Raw genomic sequence first — 23039 nt, forward strand, 5'->3', positions numbered from 1 at the left:
TATACTATAATACTAAACATAGCAAAAGTATCGAGCTCGCTTCGAACCCGACTTGACCTGAGAATCACTCGTTGCGTCACCTCCGACTCGCCGCGTCTTAAGCCCCGAGACAAACTTTGCCTCATGCATATTTAAACGCCGATATCTTTGTGTACAGTGCGTTTTGGAAATCCATCACTCGCGATAGTCGCCAAGGTGACCATCATTCTCAGTCACGTCCGCGCACGCGTGTCCTCCGCCTGCTCCGATAAGGCTTCGCCCGCGTAGCCCCGGCAGAACGCTCTCATCCGGACGACCTTCGGCGCTCAATAGCACTTTGAAAACAGTGGCAGTGTTCTCCCAGAGCCGATAAGACAGAGCCGTGTTTTTAAAAAGAAAACGCGCAGACCTTGGAATGACATTGACAACGCGCTAAAGAAAGAGAAGTTTCGGGTTCTTGTTCTTCGAAACTTGGAAGTTTTTTGGGTTAGAAAGAGAATCCAAATCCACTATACAGCACATTTTATACACAGAAGGATGGGGGAAAGTATGTGGCAGAGGAGTTGGCCCAAATGTGCTTATCGGGAAAGGATTGCAGTTTTGTTGGTTGTGGCTGTGTATATTTGAGCCCAAAACACTATTTGTTCTTTTGGACAAAGAAAATGTGTGAAAAATGTAAATCGTTGACAAACCGTCTACCTTTTTGCCCCTTAAAACCACACGCTGCAGGTTAAATGCAGTAATTGAATAAAAACTAAAGGTCTTCGTGGACATTTGTGCCGTATAGATGTGTCAACATGTTTCTTGTTACTTTTAGTGTTTTATAACTTTGTTTTTCTGGCTGTTTTTATGTGTATTTTATTGTTTTACAATATGGTACGAATTGTAATTAAACTAAACTAAACTAACTATAGCAAGTGTATTAAGTGTATTCCATTTAAAACAAAACTACCGGTATATGTATTTGTATTAATCAGTTGGCACCAGAGTTCTTTTATTTTATTGGAAAATCAATATCTCCAACTTTTTTTTCTGTTGCAAGTTCAGCTATTTAAGCCCATGTCGCTTTATTTGTCCTCTATGGGCAATTGCCCATTGAGCTCGATCAAAGGTCTCTGTGCAGGTCAACAGGAGCACTGGTCATCTAGGGTCATCGGCTCCATTGTCAGGGCAGCTTGAGGGGAGTAACGGCCCTCAGCGCAGAAAGAAGGAGCCGGATGAACTCTGGAAAACCCTCTTCTAAGCCTCAGTCCACGCTGTCGTTTCGATTGGTGTTGAGACGGCTCACGAAGTACTTGTGCTGCAAGTGTCGTAGCATATCGGTGCTAGCTGGCTGTAATAGCTAGCTCCGTACAGGGTCGGCATGGATACAGGAAAAAAGAACACTAAGTGCGCTTGAATCACACAAGCTGCACATGTCAATACAGATTCAAAATGCTCACTGTGCCATTCATAAACGCAGCCAACCACGACCATGGCAACCACAGGAGTTTTACATATTCAGTTGTATTTCGTCGTCATACCCCGAGCGACCATCGTGTTCTGTGGCGTTTCCCCGAGCGACCATCATGTTCTGTGGCGTTTCCCTGAGCTACCGTTGTGTTCTGTGACGTTTCCCCGAGCGACCATCGTGTTCTGTGGCGTTTCCCCGAGCGACCATCGTGTTCTGTGGCGTTTCCCTGAGCTACCATCGTATGCTACGTGTTCTGTGGCGTTTCCCTGAGCTACCATCGTGTTCTGTGGCGTTTCCCTGAGCTACCATCGTGTTCTGTGGCGTTTCCCTGAGCTACCATCGTATGCTACGTGTTCTGTAGCGTTTCCCTGAGCTACCATCGTATGCTACATGTTCTGTAGCGTTTCCCTGAGCTACCGTCGTGTTCTGTGGCGTTTCCCTGAGCTACCATCGTATGCTATGTGTTCTGTAGCGTTTCCCTGAGCTACCGTCGTGTTCTGTGGCGTTTCCCTGAGCTACCATCCTATGCTACTTGTTCTCTGGCGTTTCCCTGAGCTACCGTCGTGTTCTGTGGCGTTTCCCTGAGCTTCAATCGTCCGCTACTTGTTCTGTGGCGTTTCCCCGAGCTACCGTCCTGTTCTGTGGCGTTTCCCCGAGCTACCGTCCTGTTCTGTGGCGTTTCCCTGAGCTACCGTCGTGTTCTATGGCGTTTTCCTGAGCCACCGTCATGTTCTGTGGCGTTTCCCTGAGCCTGTTCTCTGTGTGTTGCGCAGGTGGGAGTGGTGCTGCACTACTCGTCTCTGTCCACCATGTTGTGGCTCGGGGTCACGGCTCGAAACATCTACAAGCAGGTGACGAAGAAGCCGGCTCAGGTCCAAGACGGCGACCCTCCTCCGCCTCCGCCTCCTCCTCCGTCGCCGCTACGACAGCCGCTGCTCCGGTAAGTGTCCTCACCTCACACTCCAGAGCCTTTCCACACCTTGTGCACGAGACATGAGGAACATTTTAACCATAATGTCACCAATCCATCACGAAAGGGGTTTAATTTCAGGTTCGCAAGAACAATAATTAAATTTAGCTCCGAAAGATATTGCCACTTCAAAAGCTAAAGTTGCGCTAAAAACATGGATCGCAAAACATACTTGGAAATGTGTTTATTCTGCCTTTTCAGGTCATCTTAGAGAGCAGAGAAATGTAGTTGGAACACCGACATTTGAGGTTTGAGCACATTCTTTTGAGATGTATTATGTCCAGCGTCAGGTCCCATACATTCCAAATTCAATTTGTATCACCAATAAAAAGGAGGAAATGATGGATGGTGTTTAACTCAAGCAGGTCGGAGGGAGATCCAGGCCAAAACATAGAGATTGGGGGATCTCTGGGGGTATGGGGGTATGTTGGGGGACAACATACTTTGATTATATTAGGACCTGTAGAAACGTCATGACCCTTTGCAGGACTTTTCATACGTCACGCTAAAATAACAACAATATCACAACACTATAGGCCCATATCTTGTGGAATAGTTATTGGATTATCGGAATCGCAAAGTAAATAAGTCGATATACCGCGCGTTGATTCGATTTGAACTTCGGTTGTGCTCAGTAGGCTGCAGCTTCAGAGTCCTCCAGGTTCTGTGCTTCACATCGGCCTCTCAGTGCTGGTTCATACTGGCCTGTGGTTCTTTCTTCAGGTGTTTGTTGGGTACTTTTATTTCAATGGTTGACAATTACTTCTCATATAGAGCTATTGTGTTTGTCTTGCAGTTACTTTAACTCTAAGATTGACAAGGTATTAAACACTATACATATGCCCAATATCTACTTTAAATTCCTCCAAACTAAGACTGAAATGTTTGGAAAAGTATCAGTAATTGTGCTTTTCTGATCAATACTATCCAGTTTATCACGAGTCGGTTCACAAAACTATTGCTTATATTTTTCAGAGCAGTGCACAAATAAAACATGACACAAATCTAACCTCCGCTCCGGCGTTTAAATTACGAAGGCACATTTTTCAAAGCAGCAGATTTAGCGGGAAGCGGTGGAGAGCTACTTTGTGTTCGTGCAGTTTAAATTAGACACTGGAGCGAGCTAATTGTCTCAGAGTAAAACCTTCGGAGGCCGGTTCTCGGACACTCGGATAGTCAAACACTTTGACATTCAAAGGAGGACTCTGCTGCTTAGCAACACAGCCACACGCTGTACAATAAACCATCTCCCCGTGAGTGTGGTTACGGTGAGATGTAAAGACACGAGGGGAAAAGGGTTCACATGGTTCACTCATCATGGCTCGGGTTTCTCTTGTTTTTATTTACTCATTTAATATGACCATTATGAGGACTTAACTGTTAAAAGTGTGGCCCATGTCGTCAGTGTTAAAGCGCCCCCTACAGGTCGGACCACTCATTGAACTGAAACGCAGTTAAGATAAATATTTGGAATTTTTCAAAAAAATTATACAAATTTTATCCCAGAATAGCACATTTTTAGGTTGATAAGTTCACCTCCTGTTTGTAATTGATAACATCACATTAGGAAATTACCCAGCAACCACTGGGCCGAAACTCATCTATTGTCACTTTTTTTTTTTAAATTTGACAAATAAAAATATATGAGAGCAACTTTATTTTGTTGAATTAACATTTAGAGAGTAAAAATAGTTGTTTATTTTGTGTAAATTCTGCATGAACTTTAAATGCAATGAATGCAATTTCCCTGGTGTGATGTCACTTCCTGTCATTTTCTTTAGATTTTCAAAGATTTTCTCCACAAATACCTACTTTAACTATAATTTATACGTACAACAGGCATAAATACGGTAAATATTAAATTATAAAATCGTAAAAAACTGTCATAGGCACTTACACTACTTAATGCACCATGGAACTGTTCCTGGTTGTTCTGCCATGTTAATGCTTTTCCTGGAATGTTCCACGGAGGCTTTACACATTTGTATCTTGGATTTATTCAATTACAAAGACATTTACGATTGCAAAAAAACCTGGCCAGAAAAACATCCATTCTCACTGTGAGTGGGGTCGCCTCTCCACAGATCCGGCCTGTAACTTGGTGTCACCTAATTGTCTCCATAGAAACAGGTCAGTTTAATGGCATACATACACGAGCATTGGTTTGTGTGCAGATTTAAAACTGCTTTTCTTTCAGACTGGGGCGGAGCAGCCGAGCGCAGCCAATCACAGCGCTGCTTTCAGCTCGTACTTTCAGGTTGTCGAGACATTGAATGATTTAGTAATAAATGCAGACAGCGCGCAGTGGTCTCATTTTGTTGCATACTCTTTGTTGTAAAACACAACCCGCGCTTTAATATGTAGAAAATGACAGGAAGTGAACCCAATCTCTAAATAATCATGAAAAAGCTCAATATTTGTGGATTTTCAGGGTTTTTTGTTTTCTATTCAAAGAGAACTTCAATTATAGTACATTTTTGTAAGAATTCAAATGAACTAGTTCTGTTTTCCACCTTTTAAATGAGTAAAAATCACAGATAGCGCCACATGAATGACACGGGAAGTTTACACATCCTGTTTCCATGGCACCGGCAAACGCTCCTGTAATTACCCCCGATCACCCCAAGCCAACGCGCTATGCCTCGTATTTAGCCTCGTGACCAGTTTAAGACGCTCTTTTCCTGTCGTGGTGGATCCTGGCTCCGTCTCCAGCCCTTTTATTGTGTGTTTCTATATTTGGGGTGAATGGAGGGCGAGGAGCAGGCGGTGGGCGGGTGCGCTGTGTGTTCTGCTTTTGACACGGCTCAGGTCGGTCTCAGAGGCTTCCGGGCGGAGCTGTTTGGTTTGAGAGCCGGAGACGTGCGGGGAAAGTGCACCGTCACGAATGCTCAGTGACTGTTTGTGAACGAAGGAGGATTTTTGCAATCAATGGCAAAGAAATGATCGGCGCGGGGGGTGTGAAAAGATAAACACATCAATTTGAAACGTTGAATTTGATTGCAGCACATTTTTGAGAATATTTTTGATGTAAGAATGCCTCCGTGCTGTGTCCGTTATGTGATCTAAACCTGAATAATGGACAGGGTGGAGCCAGTTTTGAAGTTTTTAGTTTTGTTTATTGACAAATGTAACAATTTAACCTGGAACAAAGCTGGAAAATGAGGCGACTGTTAAACTAAACCTCAAATTAGACCTCAAATGAACCCTTATATATCTATTGGCAAGGGTTATTTCACTGTGTTTCAAGTGTAGATTTAGAGTATTTGTTTAGTCATCAAAATTGACCTTTATTTTTCCTCCAATGGTAAAAAAAAAAAAGTACAAGAACAGCAACAGTAGAAACAAATATTAACAAATAATACAAATTATTTAAAAATTGCCTCTAAACTAAAGACCTTTATATTATCTCACATATAAGTTTTGAAAGATTAAAAATTAACCAAAACAGCTTCTTTTGACCAACAATATCACACAAATCATAGAAATCTGCTCATGGAGTTGTATTTTCAAGAATGTTTGATGAATCTTGTTTCAAATTCCCCAGATGAGCGACGTCTCCGGTGCTGGTTTTAAGTCCATGAATCATCTCCAGACGCATTCTTAGCATTTTTGCCCTCAAATACAACCCCTTGAAGCTGCACGGTGGCATTAGCTCGTTGGTACAAGCTAACTCTTGTTCCTCACAGTTATTCCCTCTGCTGACAGTAGATGGCACACCAACACCAAATCCTGATTACGGAAGGCCAGACAGGTAGAAAGTCAAGGGTAGAGTTCAGTACATTATATTAGGAAAGGCAAGTTTATTTGTGGAGCACATTTCATACACAAGGCAATTCAAAGTGCTTCACACAACAGGAAAAATGCATTCAAATCACAAAGACATTACAGAAACAGAAATAAAATAAAATTGACTAAATGAAAAATAAAAAACACCTTGCCAAATCCAAATGTATCGGACCACATTGGCAGGCATTCCAGACACTCTTTTCCATATTTTTTTGACATTGCAGCATGACAGGTGTCTCCGGGACGGACTCATCACTTTTAGATTGATTTGTTCCCATATCTGTGCGCTTTCTGCAAACTGCACACGTCTGTGCTGAGCGTATGTTTCTTTTACCACGACTCTCTCGCCAACGCCTCCACCTGATGTGTGGCGCTTTGTTTCTTTCCCGTCGGGCCTATATTAAGCCATATTAAACCATATGATAACATATATAACCATATTGAACCATATTTTATGTTCTACAACATGAGATGAAGATGCTCAAGAGGAAGTTAAATAATACAAATAAAACATAATCTTTGTCCTTTATTTCTGGCGACTAAAGATGCCCCCAAAATGTATGTAAAATGTAAAAGTATATAATCACTAACATCATACCTGATCAGTGTGACATTAGAAAGTAGCATCACGTATGTGTAGCATCAATGAATACATACAATACAATTATTTGTCCATTTACATGTCCATCCACATCGTCCGTGGACAATCTCTCCATCTCCGTATCACGCATCTCCTCGCTAATGTATTCCACTCTTTTTCTCTGAGAGCCACCGGAAAGAATCAGGCCCCATCAGATAAGGATCCCCTCAAATTTTACAAGCAGCACTTTTCCTCCCGTTGCCGAGCAAATCCCCCCGCGATACCTTCGAGAGGGGAAGAAGGAGCGATGGAGGCGAGCAAATCCCCCCGACGTCTGCACGAGAGGAGAGCGCGATGGAGAGACGGAAAGAAAGAGAGAGAGAGAAAGAGTAGATGAGCTGTCTTCTTCCCATCGCGCTTCGCTCTGGAACAGGATAATTTGTCCGGGGATCGCTGCGGTGTTGATCTGCGGTGATTGACGGTAATGCTCTCCATCAGAGAAAAGGCTCGAGCGGCGGGATTTAGCGGCTGGAGACAAATCTATTTTCACCTGTGTGAGAGAGAGGGACCCCCAGCGGCGTCATCCAAGGGGTCCGGGTGTAGTTAAAAGACACGTTATGCATTATCGGGCTTGAAACATTCTCTTAAGTGTCTTTGCTTTGGCAGTTTTAATGTTTTAGATCTTGAAATATTGTCTATAGAACACACACATTACTTTCTAGAGGCCAGGCGTTCCCTCGTCTCGATTTGGTGTTGGCACGCCACCTACTGGCAGCTTAATGAACCAAAGATTTATAATTGAAAAATGTAATTAAAGCTACAAGTGTGCAGTTTTTTATTGAGGGCAGTGGTTGATGGATTTGAAAACAACAAACCAGCACAAGTGGATCTCATAAACGGGAATAATGGAATAATTGATTGATTGATTGATTGATTGATTGATTGCATATTTCATATTTAATTTCAAGCATACACAATGACACTGCTTGCTCAAAAAGGGAGTGAGAAGAAGTTTTAATACCGTATTTTCCGGACTATAAGTCGCACCTTTTTTCATCGTTTTGGCCGGGGTGCGACTTATACTTATATTTATACTTATATACTTATAGTTATACTCCAGAGCGACTTATATGCGATATTATTTGTTATTTTCACACTTGCAACTGCATTTCATCATCCAGTGCAACTTATAAATGTTTTTTTCTTCTCTATTATTTTTGGCTGGTGCGACTTATAATCTGGAAAATACGGTACTTACTTACTCTCAGCCTTAACCAGACGACTGTGAATGAAGCTAAATACTACTCCAGGAGTGTATAATAATGGTTAAAAAAGTACATTTTCCTTTTACGTGTCCTTCAAGTCCAATATTGTATACAGGAAACTTGGCAATCCTCACCACTCATACTTGTGAAGAAAAAGCACGTATTTGTATAGCAGCAGCTGTACTTCGTTGCTAATGTTTACGTCGGAAGCAATTTATGTCGAACGAAGAACAGGCGTGATATGCGTTTACTGTGAAATATGCAACATAACACTTTTATTTGTACCTGTCACTCAAGAAATTAATTGGAACGGCCTCGTCGATAATGAATGCGTTTTCCTCTTCTGCCGCTAAATGCATTTTCAGACTTGCAGCTTGACAAAAATCCTTTCACGCAAATATGCCAGGTCTGTTTTTCTGAGGTGTTTTCGGGGGGGGGGGGCCCGGCAGCTTTTGTGATTTGTATTAGAGGTCGCTGGTGCATAAACCGAGATATGAGCCGAGACGAAATCTCTCTCGAATCCGGCGAATGTGACCGGTGCAGGGTTTGTGTCGAAGATGCAGAGAAGAGACGACGCGGGTCAGAACCAACGCACCTCGCACGCCTCTCGGGCCGAGAACGACATTGTAATCACGTCAGAAGAGTTACTGAAAATGTGACTCAAATGTACTCGATTCAAATTCAAGCCGTGTTACGTTCGTTTCAATCACTGCTTTTGAAATGATGTTGTTTCAGACGAATAAAACATCTCTGTATTCAGTATTTTTGAGCCTTTTTTGGCATCTTTTAGTTTCAGTTATTGTTTACTCTATGATTGGATATCAGCAAAACATATAATACACTTCTTTTTGGCTGTTAAAAATAATCTTGTCCCTGTACAGCTATGTAGTAAAACAGCTCTGCGTTTAATCATAGCGCGATTTTATCCTTTGCGAACCAGGAAGTAGCAGTGCTGCGCTATTAGCATAAGTAAGACACACTTTGAAATACATCACGGTGAATAATTACGATGCTCAGAATGTGTTTGTAAAGTGAAAAATACTGTATTTTCCGGGCTATAAGTCGGCGTATAAGTCGCACCAGCCAAAAAATGCATAATAGAGAAGAAAAAACATATATAAGTCGCACTGGAGTATAAGTCGCATTTTTGGTGGAATTAATTTGATAAAATCCAAAACCAAGAACAGACATTTAATCTTGAAATACAATTTAAAATAATAACAGATGAGAGAACATGGTGAATAGGTGTACGTATGCTAACGCTAACACCTTCAGCTAAATGACGTATGCTAACGCTAACACCTTCAGCTACATGAGGCACAGACAGAACTGTGGTAAGTGTCTGGTATGTTAACGTAACATATGAACAGTTATTCAGATAACTATAGCATAAAGAACATGCTAACAAGTTTAGCAAAGCATCAGTTTTACCCCAAATCACTAAATCCATTGAATTCTTCTTCCTCTGTGTCACTTCTAAACAACTCCACAAACTCCAGAGGTAGAGGAAGTGCAGATTCTTCTTCTGCATCACTTAGAGCCTAGAGCGCCCTCTTGTGGTTGCCAGTGTGAAAATAACGAATAATATCACATATAAGTCGCACCCCGGCCAAACTATGTGCGACTTATAGTCCAGAAAATACAGTAAGAGTGAAAGAAACATGCACCATTAAGACTTTTACGAGGTCATCGTTCTTAACACTGTTTTGTTGATATTGCATTACTTCATAAGAGTTTAAAAAGTGTTTGGGGAAACTGTGTAAAGAGATTAAAACAATATGTACTGAAGTAATTACGCTTCTGCTAAGCACTGTCATAAATACTCGCGCTAATGGTTGGTTGAAAAGGCACTTCTTACTTAACTTACAGATGCGTTAATCTAAATGTAGTTTCAGATTTGAGTGTCTCTCTTTCCCAGCGCGTTAAAAGGTCACGGCTATAGCCTCGCGTTTACGCCGCAGCATCCATTAAGCCCTCTCGTCCTTTATTATGCACAAGCCGTTTGTGATCTGTCGTCCCGAAGCAGCCGCCACGTGCTGCCCTTTTGTTTAAGATGAGGATATCCGTCACACGTGTGCACGACGCGGTCCACGGCTCGTCGCGGGGCCCGTCCCGGGGCCGCGGCCGTGTCCTGGCTGAGCTCCCAAACGCCAGTCACGGCGGAGGACAAAAGCGGAGGCGCCCGGGGAGGAGGAGGAGGAAGAGGAGGCGACACAACTGCACCGGAAAAGCACTTCAGTCTATTTATATCCCGTGATTACTGCTCCCGACGCCCTTAAAACCGCTCTGCATACGCCGCCACCGTGTTTCTATTCCAGGGACTGTTCAATAAAGAGCAAAATGAGCGCGCGGGGAGGACTCTCGCCGCCGGTTTTTAAAGATGGAGACGGAGCGCGGCCGGTTGTGCTGTTTGTGTTTTGTTGTGTGTTGGTTTTGCTTGAACAAAGATGTGGTTTGAACAGTTTAAACAATGTGCAGATCTCGATTACATGGCATTACTTTTAAAAATAGAGGGCAGGTTTGTCCTAAAACGCTGGAAAAAATGAATTTTGATTGAAACTGAAGCTGTTCCTGACCCTCCGGAGCGTTTGTGAAGCTGAGACTCTGCAGTTTTGGACTCTGATCCAGTTTCTTGGAGTCTGTTTTACTCTAATCATGAGTAGAAACGAGCTCTGCACAAAGGAAATTCTGTCTTTCTTTGGTTTTATTTGTTAAATATATGAATAAGTAAAGCTGGTGTTGGAGGGTCTGATTGGCACTAAAATGAGCCTCTGTTTGGTTTTGACAATTCTCTTTTAAAAGCTGAAATTGTTTTAGGGACTTGTAATGAGCAAAAATGTCCAGGTGAATCCATATAAAATCCTATTAATTTTTAATTTTATTTTGGGTTCATATTTTATTTGTGGCTTTGGAGAACAAACTGATCCTGATGTTTCCCAGTATGATTGATCTGACTGGAAATAAGTGAGTTACAGCTTAATTTTCATGTACAACACACAAAGCAGCTTGAGAGTTCACTTTTATTAGATGGAGGACAAAATGGAATAAAGAAAGAAAAAGTCCAAAGTCTCATTCGTGGGACGCCCTCAGCATGAACATAGAATAAATACACGTTTTGTCTCAATATGTAGGTGTCTGATATAATTGTTGAGTCATCCGCAAACCTGGAAGGTGCATTTCGGTGTGGGAGATGTGCTGCTTTGTTCTGCCGTCCAAAGCTGTAAAGACGTAAACTTGCCGACAAGATGAATTCTCGCGAGTCCACAAACTCCTGAGAATTCATCTTGTTTGGCTCCTGCTGATTCGTTTGCAGTCCTAACTCAAACGGGCCAATCACGTGGCATTTAAGGCCAGCAGACAGGACTGGAACCAATCACAGAGCAGCATTTTGGTTCGGGAGGAAGTCAACTGAACCAAATCAAAAAAGGGGGCACCAACGGTCGAACTTGTGGTCTGTTTTGGGAGAAATACGTGCACACAATGGCACTTTGTACATTTGTGAATGAGAAAGACTTTTCCGAACACTGGATTTAACACAATACTATGAATACTAGCAAGCGCCAAAGAGTTTGTGAGCGCAAGAGACGAGTTAGAAAGACTTGAATACAAACCTCTTCCTTTGAAAATCAGGCGTTCAGCTTTAACTACATATTTTTTCTTCAAATATACAGTTCTTTTTCTGTTTTAGTCTGGAGTACATGGAGTTTGAACACCACACGTATAAACAAGACGCAGTAAAAAAAAAGGCCCGAGCTCGACCTCTGGACGACAGACGCCTTAACCATCCGAGAGAAGAGAAGATACAGCAAATATGACAAGATGCAGCGCAAACACAATGTAACTACGTATCGCGAGTGCCAGATTCAATCAAGCGAAAAGCAGTTTCTGTCACAAAGTTATTTCACAGTTTGACAGAACGATATTCCGAATCCGTCCGGCGTTTCAGAGCCTCAGCAAAAAAACATACAAAAGACTTACGAGATATGAAATGAATGCTAAAGGTAAAGAGACCAATGCTAAAGGTAAAGAGACCAATGCTAAAGGTAAAGAGACCAATGCTAAAGGTAAAGAGACCAATGCTAAAGGCAAAGAGACCAATGCTAAAGGTAAAGAGACCAATGCTAAAGGTGAAGAGACCAATGCTAAAGGTAAAGAGACCAATGCTAAAGGCAAAGAGACCAATGCTAAAGGTAAAGAGACCAATGCTAAAGGTGAAGAGACCAATGCTAAAGGTGAAGAGACCAATGCTAAAGGTAAAGAGACCAATGCTAAAGGTGAAGAGACCAATGCTAAAGGTGAAGAGACCAATGCTAAAGGTGAAGAGACCAATGCTAAAGGTAAAGAGACCAATGCTAAAGGTAAAGAGACCAATGCTAAAGGTAAAGAGACCAATGCTAAAGGTGAAGAGACCTATGCTAAAGGTAAAGAGACCAATTCTAAAGGTGAAGAGACCAATGCTAAAGGTAAAGAGACCAATGCTAAAGGTAAAGAGACCAATGCTAAAGGTGAAGAGACCAATGCTAAAGGTGAAGAGACCAATGCTAAAGGTAAAGAGACCAATGCTAAAGGTGAAGAGACCAATGCTAAAGGTGAAGAGACCAATGCTAAAGGTGAAGAGACCAATGCTAAAGGTGAAGAGACCAATGCTAAAGGTGAAGAGACCAATGCTAAAGGTAAAGAGACCAATGCTAAAGGTAAAGAGACCAATGCTAAAGGTGAAGAGACCTATGCTAAAGGTAAAGAGACCAATGCTAAAGGTGAAGAGACCAATGCTAAAGGTAAAGAGACCAATGCTAAAGGTAAAGAGACCAATGCTAAAGGTAAAGAGACCAATGCTAAAGGTGAAGAGACCAATGCTAAAGGTAAAGAGACCAATGCTAAAGGTGAAGAGACCAATGCTAAAGGTGAAGAGACCAATGCTAAAGGTAAAGAGACCAATGCTAAAGGTGAAGAGACCAATGCTAAAGGTAAAGAGACCAATGCTAAAGGTGAAGAGACCAATGCTAAAGGTGAAGAGACCAATGCTAAAGGTGAAGAGACCAATGCTAAAGGTGAAGAGACCAATGCTAAAGGTAAAGGTGAACTGCGATATGGTGCAATGTAAAATAATGAATAATAAAAGGTCAATTCAATATTAACTTGGATAAAAGCCTGCGCAAAATAAGGTGGTAAATAAAAATCGATTTTGACTGAATTGAAATACAAAAATGTCCGTTGTTTTCGAGATGTTGTTGCGTTGATTGGATCGTTCTTCAGTGTGGCATTAAACCCAGGCTAAGCTCATGAGTCAGATCTGCGGAGTGGGATTTTCTACGTTTTTTTGAGCAGTTTAAACAAATAAATGCGATAGATTTTTCAAGGGAAAGCAGAAACATACAATTTCATCAAGCTCGTCAATGCATTTTACGATTTACCATTTAAACCTCCTCCTCTGGAACCATGGCGATGAGGCTTAAACACTTAAAGACGCAGATATTAAAGGTAAAGGACGATCTGGAAACTTCTACAAATGCACGATGTCCGATTTTGTCCTGCTTTTACCGGATAAAATATGGAGGGGAAAAGTCGCATTTGTCAGAATTGGTAAAATAATGAAGTCGTTTTGTTAAATTTTACGTACAACTCATCAGCGGTTCTCAAGCTGTGGTACGTGAGCTTGTTTTGGTCGTACGCAGACTTCTCTTCAGTTCAAGTGTTGAATCTCTTCCTTCTTTTTTAGTTCTTCTTCTTCTGTAGCACTGGTCTAGTCCTATTTAGACCCTGTTTATCCCTGTTTTTTCCCCATTTACACTCGTTATAGACCTGGTTTACATCCGGTCGTGCGCTGGAAGGCTGAATACTTTCCTTGGACGCTCGCTCGGTGTGAAACGTTCGAGAACCTCTGCTCGACGCGACCGCGGCGCGTTCCCTTTTGCCGCGTAGAGCGAGCGCCTTCGCCGACGCGCTCTCGTCCCTCTCATTTGTACTCATCTGCGTGACGTGTGTGCAAATGGCTTTCTGTTGGAGAAGGTTCCCCCGAGGTGGCGCCGACAGCCCGATAATACCCCCGACCTGCTCCGTCCGGCCGCCCCGCCTTCAGCCGCCGCACGTCCATACAAACATCTTGATTGTAATTGAATTTTCGTTCCTTCTTTTTGCGAGAAAGATGGCTGCTCGGAGACGGAGACGGACTGCGACAGAGAGTGGAGAGAGAGAGAGGACAGAAGGCTTGTAAAGGGAAGCTAAGGAGAGAAGGGTTACGACGGAGGTAAAGGCTGAGATTGAACAGGAAATGGAATAATTGTGAATGGTAAGGCGAAAGTCAGAGGACAAGGACAGAGGAGGATAAGGATGCTTTGTGTGAAGGAGACATTATGCAACGTTACATTCAATGAGCTTTTATTCTTATTGTCGTTTATTATTAATTATGTTTTATTCCCCTCATTATTAATTCACTCAAAGTGGTATTTTGAGTGTTTACGTATATAATCTTCCTTTGAGGTGGCACAGCTCTGAAATTGCCCTGAAGGTGGCACGTGTATGTATAAGACAAAGAGAGTGTCTCTGCTTTATCATAATACGATAGGACTTACACCAGGGACGCATTTTAAAAACAGATCCGGAGCAAAGGGCCACGTAACACATGACAATGAAGTGAATCTTTCAAATGCATTTGATGAGACGCCAAACCTTTAAAATGACTTGGGGCATTTATTTTAGCTCTGTATTGTGTCAAAGTATTTGCTATTTAGGTTATGATAACGGAATGTGTCCAATTTTACACTAAAAAGTCCTACGTTTGGTTATTTGGGCCAACAAAAATTGATCCGAGCGCTTCAAACTGTCACTATCATAGTAAGAAAGAAATGACACTAAGAAACAAAACTGTACTTAGACTTGTTTGAGGAGAATTTCATTTCAATCTTTTTACTCTGACTGTGACTAGGCTTAACTTAATTTTATCGTCCAGTGGTTGTAAAAAAGTATGTAATAAAGACATTTTAGGAGAGTTGAGAAGAACCCCTTAAGTTAAAGCCTTTATTATGATACAGAATGTGTTTAGGCTGTGTCCTTAACTATGATTTATCTTTTAGAAACTATAAAGTGCAAGAACATAATATCTAGCGAAAGATTGCTCTTAAAATTGAATATAAATGTAATCTGAGCCATATTTGAGCATTTAAGGACTAAATATAAAAGTTTAAAATCTGTAACAAGTGTAACCTTACAATAGTTCTGAATGACGGTTATGGCAGTTAATCAATGCATTTCATAAAAGACGGCTCGACAAATCCATATCAGAAATAGCCTCCGTGCTCCTGGAGTGTTTTGTGTTAAAAAGAGCACCTATTTTCACCTAAATTAATATCATTTCACGCAACATTGAACTGTAATTGGAGGTCTGCGGCGTGCTCGGTAAACTTGGATCTGTTGAATGGAGGTTTCTAACGTTAATGAACACGAATGTGAGAAATGTGAACAGGAAATGGCAACGGCAAAACGGCTGGTGCCTCTTACCCACCTGCGAGGAGGTTGTGGGTTCAGTTCTGGGTTCTGGCATGTTTTACCAGGTCTATTACTATTACTAGTCCATGCAGATATTGTGTTTATGGTAGATGTGATTTTAGTGCATTTGCTGTTTTGGAGATATGCAAATTAGAGAATCAGAGAAAAAAAAAAGGGTAGAAAAGTTATGTTTATGTTGGGCAATTGGCGATATTGTTTGAACATTGTTTTCAGGATGACCTAATACTTGATCTTGACTCAATTACAAACCTTTATAGTCCAGAAATCCGTGATATATATATCCACTGACTGTTTTTGTTTTTCGTTTTGATTCATGAGACGAATTACAATAAAACTGTTTGATTTAACAAATTTTAAAAAACTAATTTTGAAATACAGGGGAATTAAATAAAGAAACCGCGCTCCAAAGGTGTATTTCAATATTAGTTTTTTTTAATTTTGGGAACAAATCTGTGTGCTATTTAAGGCACATGCACTGTATATTATTGGACTGTATTCATTATTTTATAGTTATTGTATCATTTGTGTTATTTATGCCCATGACTATAGTTTTATTCTGAGAACCTCGCCCATATGAGGACAGTAATATGACTCCAGGAAATGTCTTGGGCATGTTACCTATGTTATGTTTTTCATTGCAGTACTTTTTAATTTTATTAGTTATGATTATGGCCACCAGACCACGCCCTCAACGTGCTTCACTCCACCTCATATTTGTAATGACCTCTTGTGTAGAGCTCCACGCCCTGCGCTCGCAGCAGATGCACCGACGCTCGATGTCAGCAAGTAAAAATTAGGGGATAAAGTGTGTTTTCCTGCATTAGTGACTTTTCTGATCCATCACGTTTAGAGCTAAAGAAACATTTCCATAGAGATTCAAACAGAATGTAGTTTTAACACGTCAACAGCGTGTCGAAGCACAGAGACTGAAGTCACACGGCGCCGTTTGCATTTCCCTGTCGAGCGCTAAGTTCTCGTAACCACTTAATCATGTGTGTATCAGGCTAATCATTCTAGCATCTCAAAAACAAGGCTTCTCCGGAGTCCCAGCAGACTCCCATTAAAAGGCTTAAGGAGGCAGCTGCTGTGATGGAGGTGGTCCCGGGATTAACCATGCATCCTGTTTGTTTTACACGCTCCGCTTTAATCTCAAACATGTATCAAGGGTTTGCTGGATGTCACTTCAAGGACACCTCTTATGCTTCATGCAGAAATGTGTCAGTAATTTGTCTTTGAGGAGAGTGGGAACATATTTATGCATCTCAATGGAGGAGCTTCAAAATCACAAAATATTCATGGCGTTTTATAACATAATGTCAAAATATACAGTGTCCACATTGGTTTCTGGATAATATGTGATTTCCAGCCACCATTATCAATATTTTGACATTGTGCAAAATGTTTGAAAATGTTGGACTGAGATGAATAAAGCTCTAAAATCACACTTAATTTTAAGACCATTTATATCGGACATAAAACTCCTCAAATTAAAATGAAGGAAAGGATTTGAATTTCAACCAATCTTCAAGGAGATTTTAAGATGTGCCATAAAAAAATTTGCACATGGTTTTAACTGGATAATTTACCAAGTGTGAGTGTTGAAAGCAGAAAAAAATCACCATAACCAAATGTAAAGAAAGACCACACAGTAGCACAGACGTTCAAAATATATAAATACTCAGTAAAGGTTGAAAAAACAGTGCTTTAAATCATCCAAAAGTCTCAAATGTGTTTAAAATCTGATGGATGGATGGAAGATACGACAGTTTAGTCAAAGTATATTATCATCTCATAACTGTCAATAGTATTCCACGTGGCAGAAACTCAAAAGAGGAAAGAATTTTAAGTCCCAACTATGTAAAGTCAGGTCCCAATCCAGTGTCCACATCCGCTCCACATTTGTGTAAACTCATCTCGTCTCAGCCGGGTCACAGTCCTCACAGCTGCTCAGTGTGGCAGCCGCTGCAGCGTGATTGGCGTATATATTGAACGTATATATGGAATGTACACATTGGTGGCGCTGTAGCCGGGATCACACCCGCGCGGCGCCGCTACAAACAAACTGATGAGTTACGTTTCAATTCTGCGTCTCGAGTTGTTCGCCCTGCTGTTTTTCCCTCTTCCTCAATATTGAATCCAGGTTGAAATGGCCATATGTATCAATAAGACACTGGCCCGTTCGCCGCAAAAAGCTCAATCGTATGTGTTACTTTATCTCTCCGTCTGGTTTGGCCTTGTCTACTTATCTCAGGCAGTTACTCCATCACATTTGACTTTGTGCCTTTGTAATCCAGATGAAAGATAGGGCTTAAGGGCTGTTTCAAAGCGCTGTATCTGACTCTCTCTCTCTCTCTCTCTCTCTCTCTCTCTCTCTCTCTCTCTCTCTCTCCACAGATTTTATTTAGTCAGTGGCGGGGTGCCCCTCATCATCTGCGGGGTCACGGCAGCCGTCAATATAGACAACTATGGCAGCGGGGAGCAAGCACCATAGTAAGTCTGCATTTATTCCTGATCTCAAGGTTAAATCTCATCATATTCACCTCCATCTGGTTCCCTGGGAGGTGTTGGGATAAATATTGCACCAATGCTATTCAGTATATGAGCTCTAAAAAGAACACATACATTCCACAAAGCGGCACGTGTCTGTGACTAAGAGCACGCAGTGAACTGATATGGACCAATAGCTTAAATGATGTTGAATGTTTTCTGTCTAAACTCCTGACCTGACCCTGCTGCCCTCTGTGCACAGCTGCTGGATGGCGTGGGAGCCCAGTCTGGGGGCCTTCTTTGGCCCCGTGGCCTTCATCGTTCTGGTCACCTGCATCTACTTCACCTGCACCTTCATACAGCTGCGGAAGCATCCAGAGAAGAAGTACGAGCTGAAGACGTTATCAGAGGAGCAGCAGCGCCTGGCCGCTGTGGATGTACCTCCTCACTGCCACCAGGGGGCAGAGCCAGGAGCTTTGACTCCAGCCCCTGGGAGCCACTGTCCTGCGGGCTGCCCGGGCATCCCCATCAACCCGGCGCTTTTGGCCAATGAGCACTCGTTCAAGGCGCAGCTTCGGACGGCCGCCTTCACTCTCTTCCTGTTCCTGGCCACGTGGACGTTCGGGGCTCTGGCCGTGTCCCAGGGCGACTTCCTGGACATGATCTTCAGCTGTTTGTACGGTGCCTTCTCCGTCACGCTCGGCCTCTTCATCCTTATCCATCACTGCGCCAAGCGGGACGACGTGTGGCACTGCTGGTGCTCCTGTTGCCCCAATCGCCACGGTAACGCCTGCCCTACTCCCCAGGGTCCCGCGGCTCCAACGCGGCCCAAGGTCAACGTGAACGGCGACACAACGGGGCACGTGCCCTGTCACGGCCACTGTCACCATGACGCCACGGCCTGTAAGGCTCTGCTCAGCTGCCACTGTAAACACCAGAACCACGTGTCGTGTGTGGCCCCTGTGGCCCCCTGCTGCGCCGCGCTGCACACGCAGCAGCTGCTGGACGAGGAGCCCGGGGCCACCCACGTCCTGCTGCACTCGGACCCCGAGGGCTACCGGCCCGGCATACAGCTGCACCCCTGTCTAAAGACCAGCGGCAGGACTAAGAGCCGCAGCCTGCACCGCCGGCCGGCCCCTGCCCCGTGTGGTGGTGAGCGGGAGTACGCCTACCACATCTCCAGCGCAGACACAGGCAGCGTGCACAGCTCCCACACTGACAGCCCTCACAGCACACACGAGCGGCACGCCCACATCTGCCCCCACATCCACGAGCCCGAGGCGCACCATAGCTGCCACACGGCCTGCCACAACCCGTGCCACCGGCACATCTGCTGTGCCAAAGCAGACCTGTTCCCCTCGCTCTGCCCCGCTGAGGCGGACACGGGCGTGTTCCTGTGCGGCTGCGGTAAAGTGGCCGAGGAGGAGGCCGCTCATCACCATCTGGAAATGCACGCACCGCGCAGACAATCTTTCCCTCAGAACCCGCCCAATCAGAACGGGATACTAAAGGGTGGGCTCCACGAAGGACTGCTGTACACGTCAGACAGCACAGGGAATATACGCACTGGGCCCTGGAAGAACGAAACTACTGTGTAGTCCCATGAAGGAATTTACCCAAACCCCACCAAATATAACCCTCGCCTCCCTTTCAATGAGAAAAGGATTTAACGACTTTGGAATTGTCAAATCAATGTGGAATATTTTATTTTGACGTCATGTTTTCTGTGTGCCGTTTTACTGTACAGTAATGAAATGAGTGCTCACTAGGGGGCACTGTTACATCAACGGACCAGAATCGTTTCCACCCAGATGGTGTCACATGTTCCTGAAGGTATCTCCTCTGCTCCGTGTCACTACAGATCTATATATTCAAGAACATGAATGGTGTGTGTCTGAATCTGTGTGTTAGTGCTCAACTCGCTGCAAGATTTTATACTCTGGACCACAATAATCTGAGATGACAGTGCACCTCCAGTACTTTAACAAACTAACTGTTGGCATCCATCTTTTAGAAAACTAAACCAGCAATTTTAGACTCCATGGGTATTTTTGTCATTCAGTCAAGCAACTGTGAATAACTACTAGGTTTTCTTTTTGTTTTCTAAATACTATACAAAGATACTATTACTTGCAAGAGCCGTGTGGATGACAGGTATAACAATCCAACCCGTGAAAAGATTGGACCTCATTTTATTCCAGGTTTCAATTGATGGTATCGTGCATATGATGTCTTCACCGGTGTTTCCACATTTCCCGAAAGCAGTAGAAACGGCGTCCGTCTGTTCCACCTCGCTCGTGGGTGAAGCGTGTTATTTATTCCGTTGGTTACACTGTGAACAGCCAGGTTTTCACCCAATCCATCGCCAAACCGTCCATCGCCAAACAAAACCGAACAAAACAACAACGGTCAAAGTGCGAACGATTACCGAATCACTGAGCGTCCGTGTCAGCTTACCTTTAAAACATCCACAAACCCGCCCACGGCCGAGTTCTGTCGACTGCCGCGTCCTAATTTTCACTTCTTTTGATTTATTCCAGAAGCATGCGTTGCTGTTGTATGAAGCTTTCTGTTTGTTTTTTCTTCCTGCAAACAAACGATTGGCCTTGAAGACTGCTGCAGCTTGTGCCGTTGTTCTTGTTTTTTTGGTCTCACCTGACTGCACATAAAATGGACAGTGATGCATTCGCGCAGTTTCTAGTTTCTAGCATTAAAACGTGTTATTTTAACCTTTTCGAGTCGTGTTGGATTGCGGGGCTTGCGTTGGCGACCAGAGAAAGATCCAGAGCCCCTCCGACGGCCCCTGTCCTTTCAAAGTATTGGGCTTTATTTAAGCTTTAGCGTCCGGGGTCATGTGCGGGGCAGATCACAATAGAAGACTCCGCGTTTCCTCCGTAATAAGAATGCGCTGCTCAAAGGAGGACGTCGAAATGCATTGCAAAGATTTCCGTCCATCCCATAAAATCAGATGCCGTTTAGGTTTCTTACAATACAAAAATGGGTTCGTCATTGTGTCTTGTTTATAGAGAGACACACAGCACTATAACATCGCCATGGTGATGGGATGGAAAATAGCGCGGTAACTGGGGCGAAGCGGGCTAAACAGATTGCGCAGCCCTGTTTTTTCCATACTATTACTGAGAACGTACCAATCGTATTTATTATTTTTGTACTGGGTTAGTCGGGGTTAGTTATGGTTGAGGTTAAAAAAAGAAAAGATAATGATTCTTTCCATAATGACTGTGTAATTACATACATTACACTTAACCGTGAAACTACTGTGCTATAAAGTAAGATTGAGATGTACTGTAGCAGCGCCCAGGGAGGTATTTTGAGTATTTGACCTCTATAGTATAAGTATACGGACATATACCGTATTTTCCGGACTATAAGTCGCACTGGAGTATAAGTCGCACCAGCAAAAAAATGCATAATAGAGAAGAAAAAAACATATAGAAGTCGCACTGGAGGATGAAATGCAGTTGCAAGTGTGAAAATAACAAATAATTTCACATATAAGTCGCTCCGGAGTATAAGTATATAAGTATAAATATAAGTATAAGTCGCACCCTGGCCAAAATTATGACTTATAGTCGGAAAATACAGTATATATACACTCAAACACGATAACAGAAGTAGCTCTCTGCATTTACTGTGTTGGTAAGAGTAGCTCTCTGCAGGGGTCAACGTTTGGAGACCCCCGACATCGTCTAATGTCTTACAATACTTATGAAGCTGATGAGGTCGTAGATAATATACAAAGTAACTGTCGCCACTGTCCATTTTATGAACGGTTCACGGTTTGACTCGAGTTCAGCTCCGACGCGAGGACTCAGCCAAGGCCGCGCCCGTTTCCTCATCACAGTGAAGGTCAGGCTAACGCTCCAGCGGGACTGTGTAATGAATAATCAGTTTATTTTCCCATGAATGTTAATTTTGAGGAATATTTTTATCTTATCAGTGAATCCGCGCCATCTCTTCACCGCCCTGTGCACCCGTGTCTGTGTATATAGAATTGGTTCCTGAATAATTATTTTCTATCAGATTTATGAAGATATTTAAGAATAAAAAAATTGTGTGTAAAGAAAGATGTATGGGGGGAAAAAACTGACCTCTTAACGTTAATGCTCAGTATCTGAGTTTAGAAATGTCTTTCCTTTGAAATATTTGCTTTGTCAGTTTTGATTTGAGTCCATGAAGTATGCAGAACCCTCGTGTGTCGTTTCCCGCCACGTCGCAAACAGAAATGCACTACTCATTATACCGTGTGGAGCGTCAGAGTTTAGTCTGTCACTGTGTCAAACGGGATTAAAAGATAAAATACACTCTACCTAAACATTCAAACGGAAGTCTTGGAACGGTGAAGGGCCATTGGAGACTGTGGGGTGTTACACTGGGGCCTACGTAAAAAAAAAAAGTGGCCTGTTGTCATTGGATGCAGACTATAAACTGAAGGTTTGTAACAGTATCACAAATGAGTCATAACCATACCATGTCTAAACTAATGTGTTTATATGCTTTATTTTAAAGACACGCTGCATGTGGAGGTTACAGTCACCACCACACATGAGGACCGATTACATTTACTGTCTATATTTATTTGTTATTACATTTCAGATCAACTATGAACATATTTTGTCATGTAAACCTTTTGTCATCAGCCCCGTGAGATGCCAAAACACATCATTCAGATAAGAAGCCTTGGCCCAAACTCTAAAGCTTTTTCTTTTTGGAACAACACGCGTGAAGATTCAAGTGTTCAGTCGTTTATTTGTATCACGTTTCCCTGGAGAAGGAACTCGTTCACTCGTTGAGGCAACCGCCATTTTGTAAATTATAAAAAAATACGTTGAATTCAATTGAAGTAAAATCGTGTTTCGACTGGTTCTGGCGGCGTTCTCTTTGGAGCTCTGCGTTCAGTGGTGGCCTTCGTTTCCGCGAGCGACCGACGTCACCCAAACATGACAAATGTGCCTGAATTAAACTTAAGGCCATCTCAAATATTAACAAAAA

The 23039-nt window shown here is 42.8% G+C and overlaps 1 protein-coding gene across 2 annotated transcripts in view; it reads left to right on the plus strand.

Moving 5' to 3' along the window:
- adgra1b (adhesion G protein-coupled receptor A1b) overlaps window positions 1-20214 on the plus strand; it is a 122734-nt gene extending 102520 nt beyond the window's left edge. For both annotated transcript variants that reach the window (XM_072436686.1, XM_072436685.1), the window contains 3 exons: window positions 2206-2372; window positions 17934-18029; window positions 18289-20214. In XM_072436686.1, the coding sequence (XP_072292787.1) occupies window positions 2206-2372; window positions 17934-18029; window positions 18289-19624 (1599 nt within the window). In that variant the 3' untranslated portion in view covers window positions 19625-20214. The remainder of the gene's footprint in view (window positions 1-2205; window positions 2373-17933; window positions 18030-18288) is intronic.
- The last annotated feature ends 2825 nt before the right edge of the window (window positions 20215-23039 follow it).

The sequence above is a fragment of the Eucyclogobius newberryi genome, unplaced genomic scaffold (assembly GCF_026437365.1).
Source record: "Eucyclogobius newberryi isolate DKJ021-1_F unplaced genomic scaffold, fEucNew1.0.hap1 SCAF_8, whole genome shotgun sequence".
Lineage (NCBI taxonomy): Eukaryota > Metazoa > Chordata > Actinopteri > Gobiiformes > Gobiidae > Eucyclogobius > Eucyclogobius newberryi.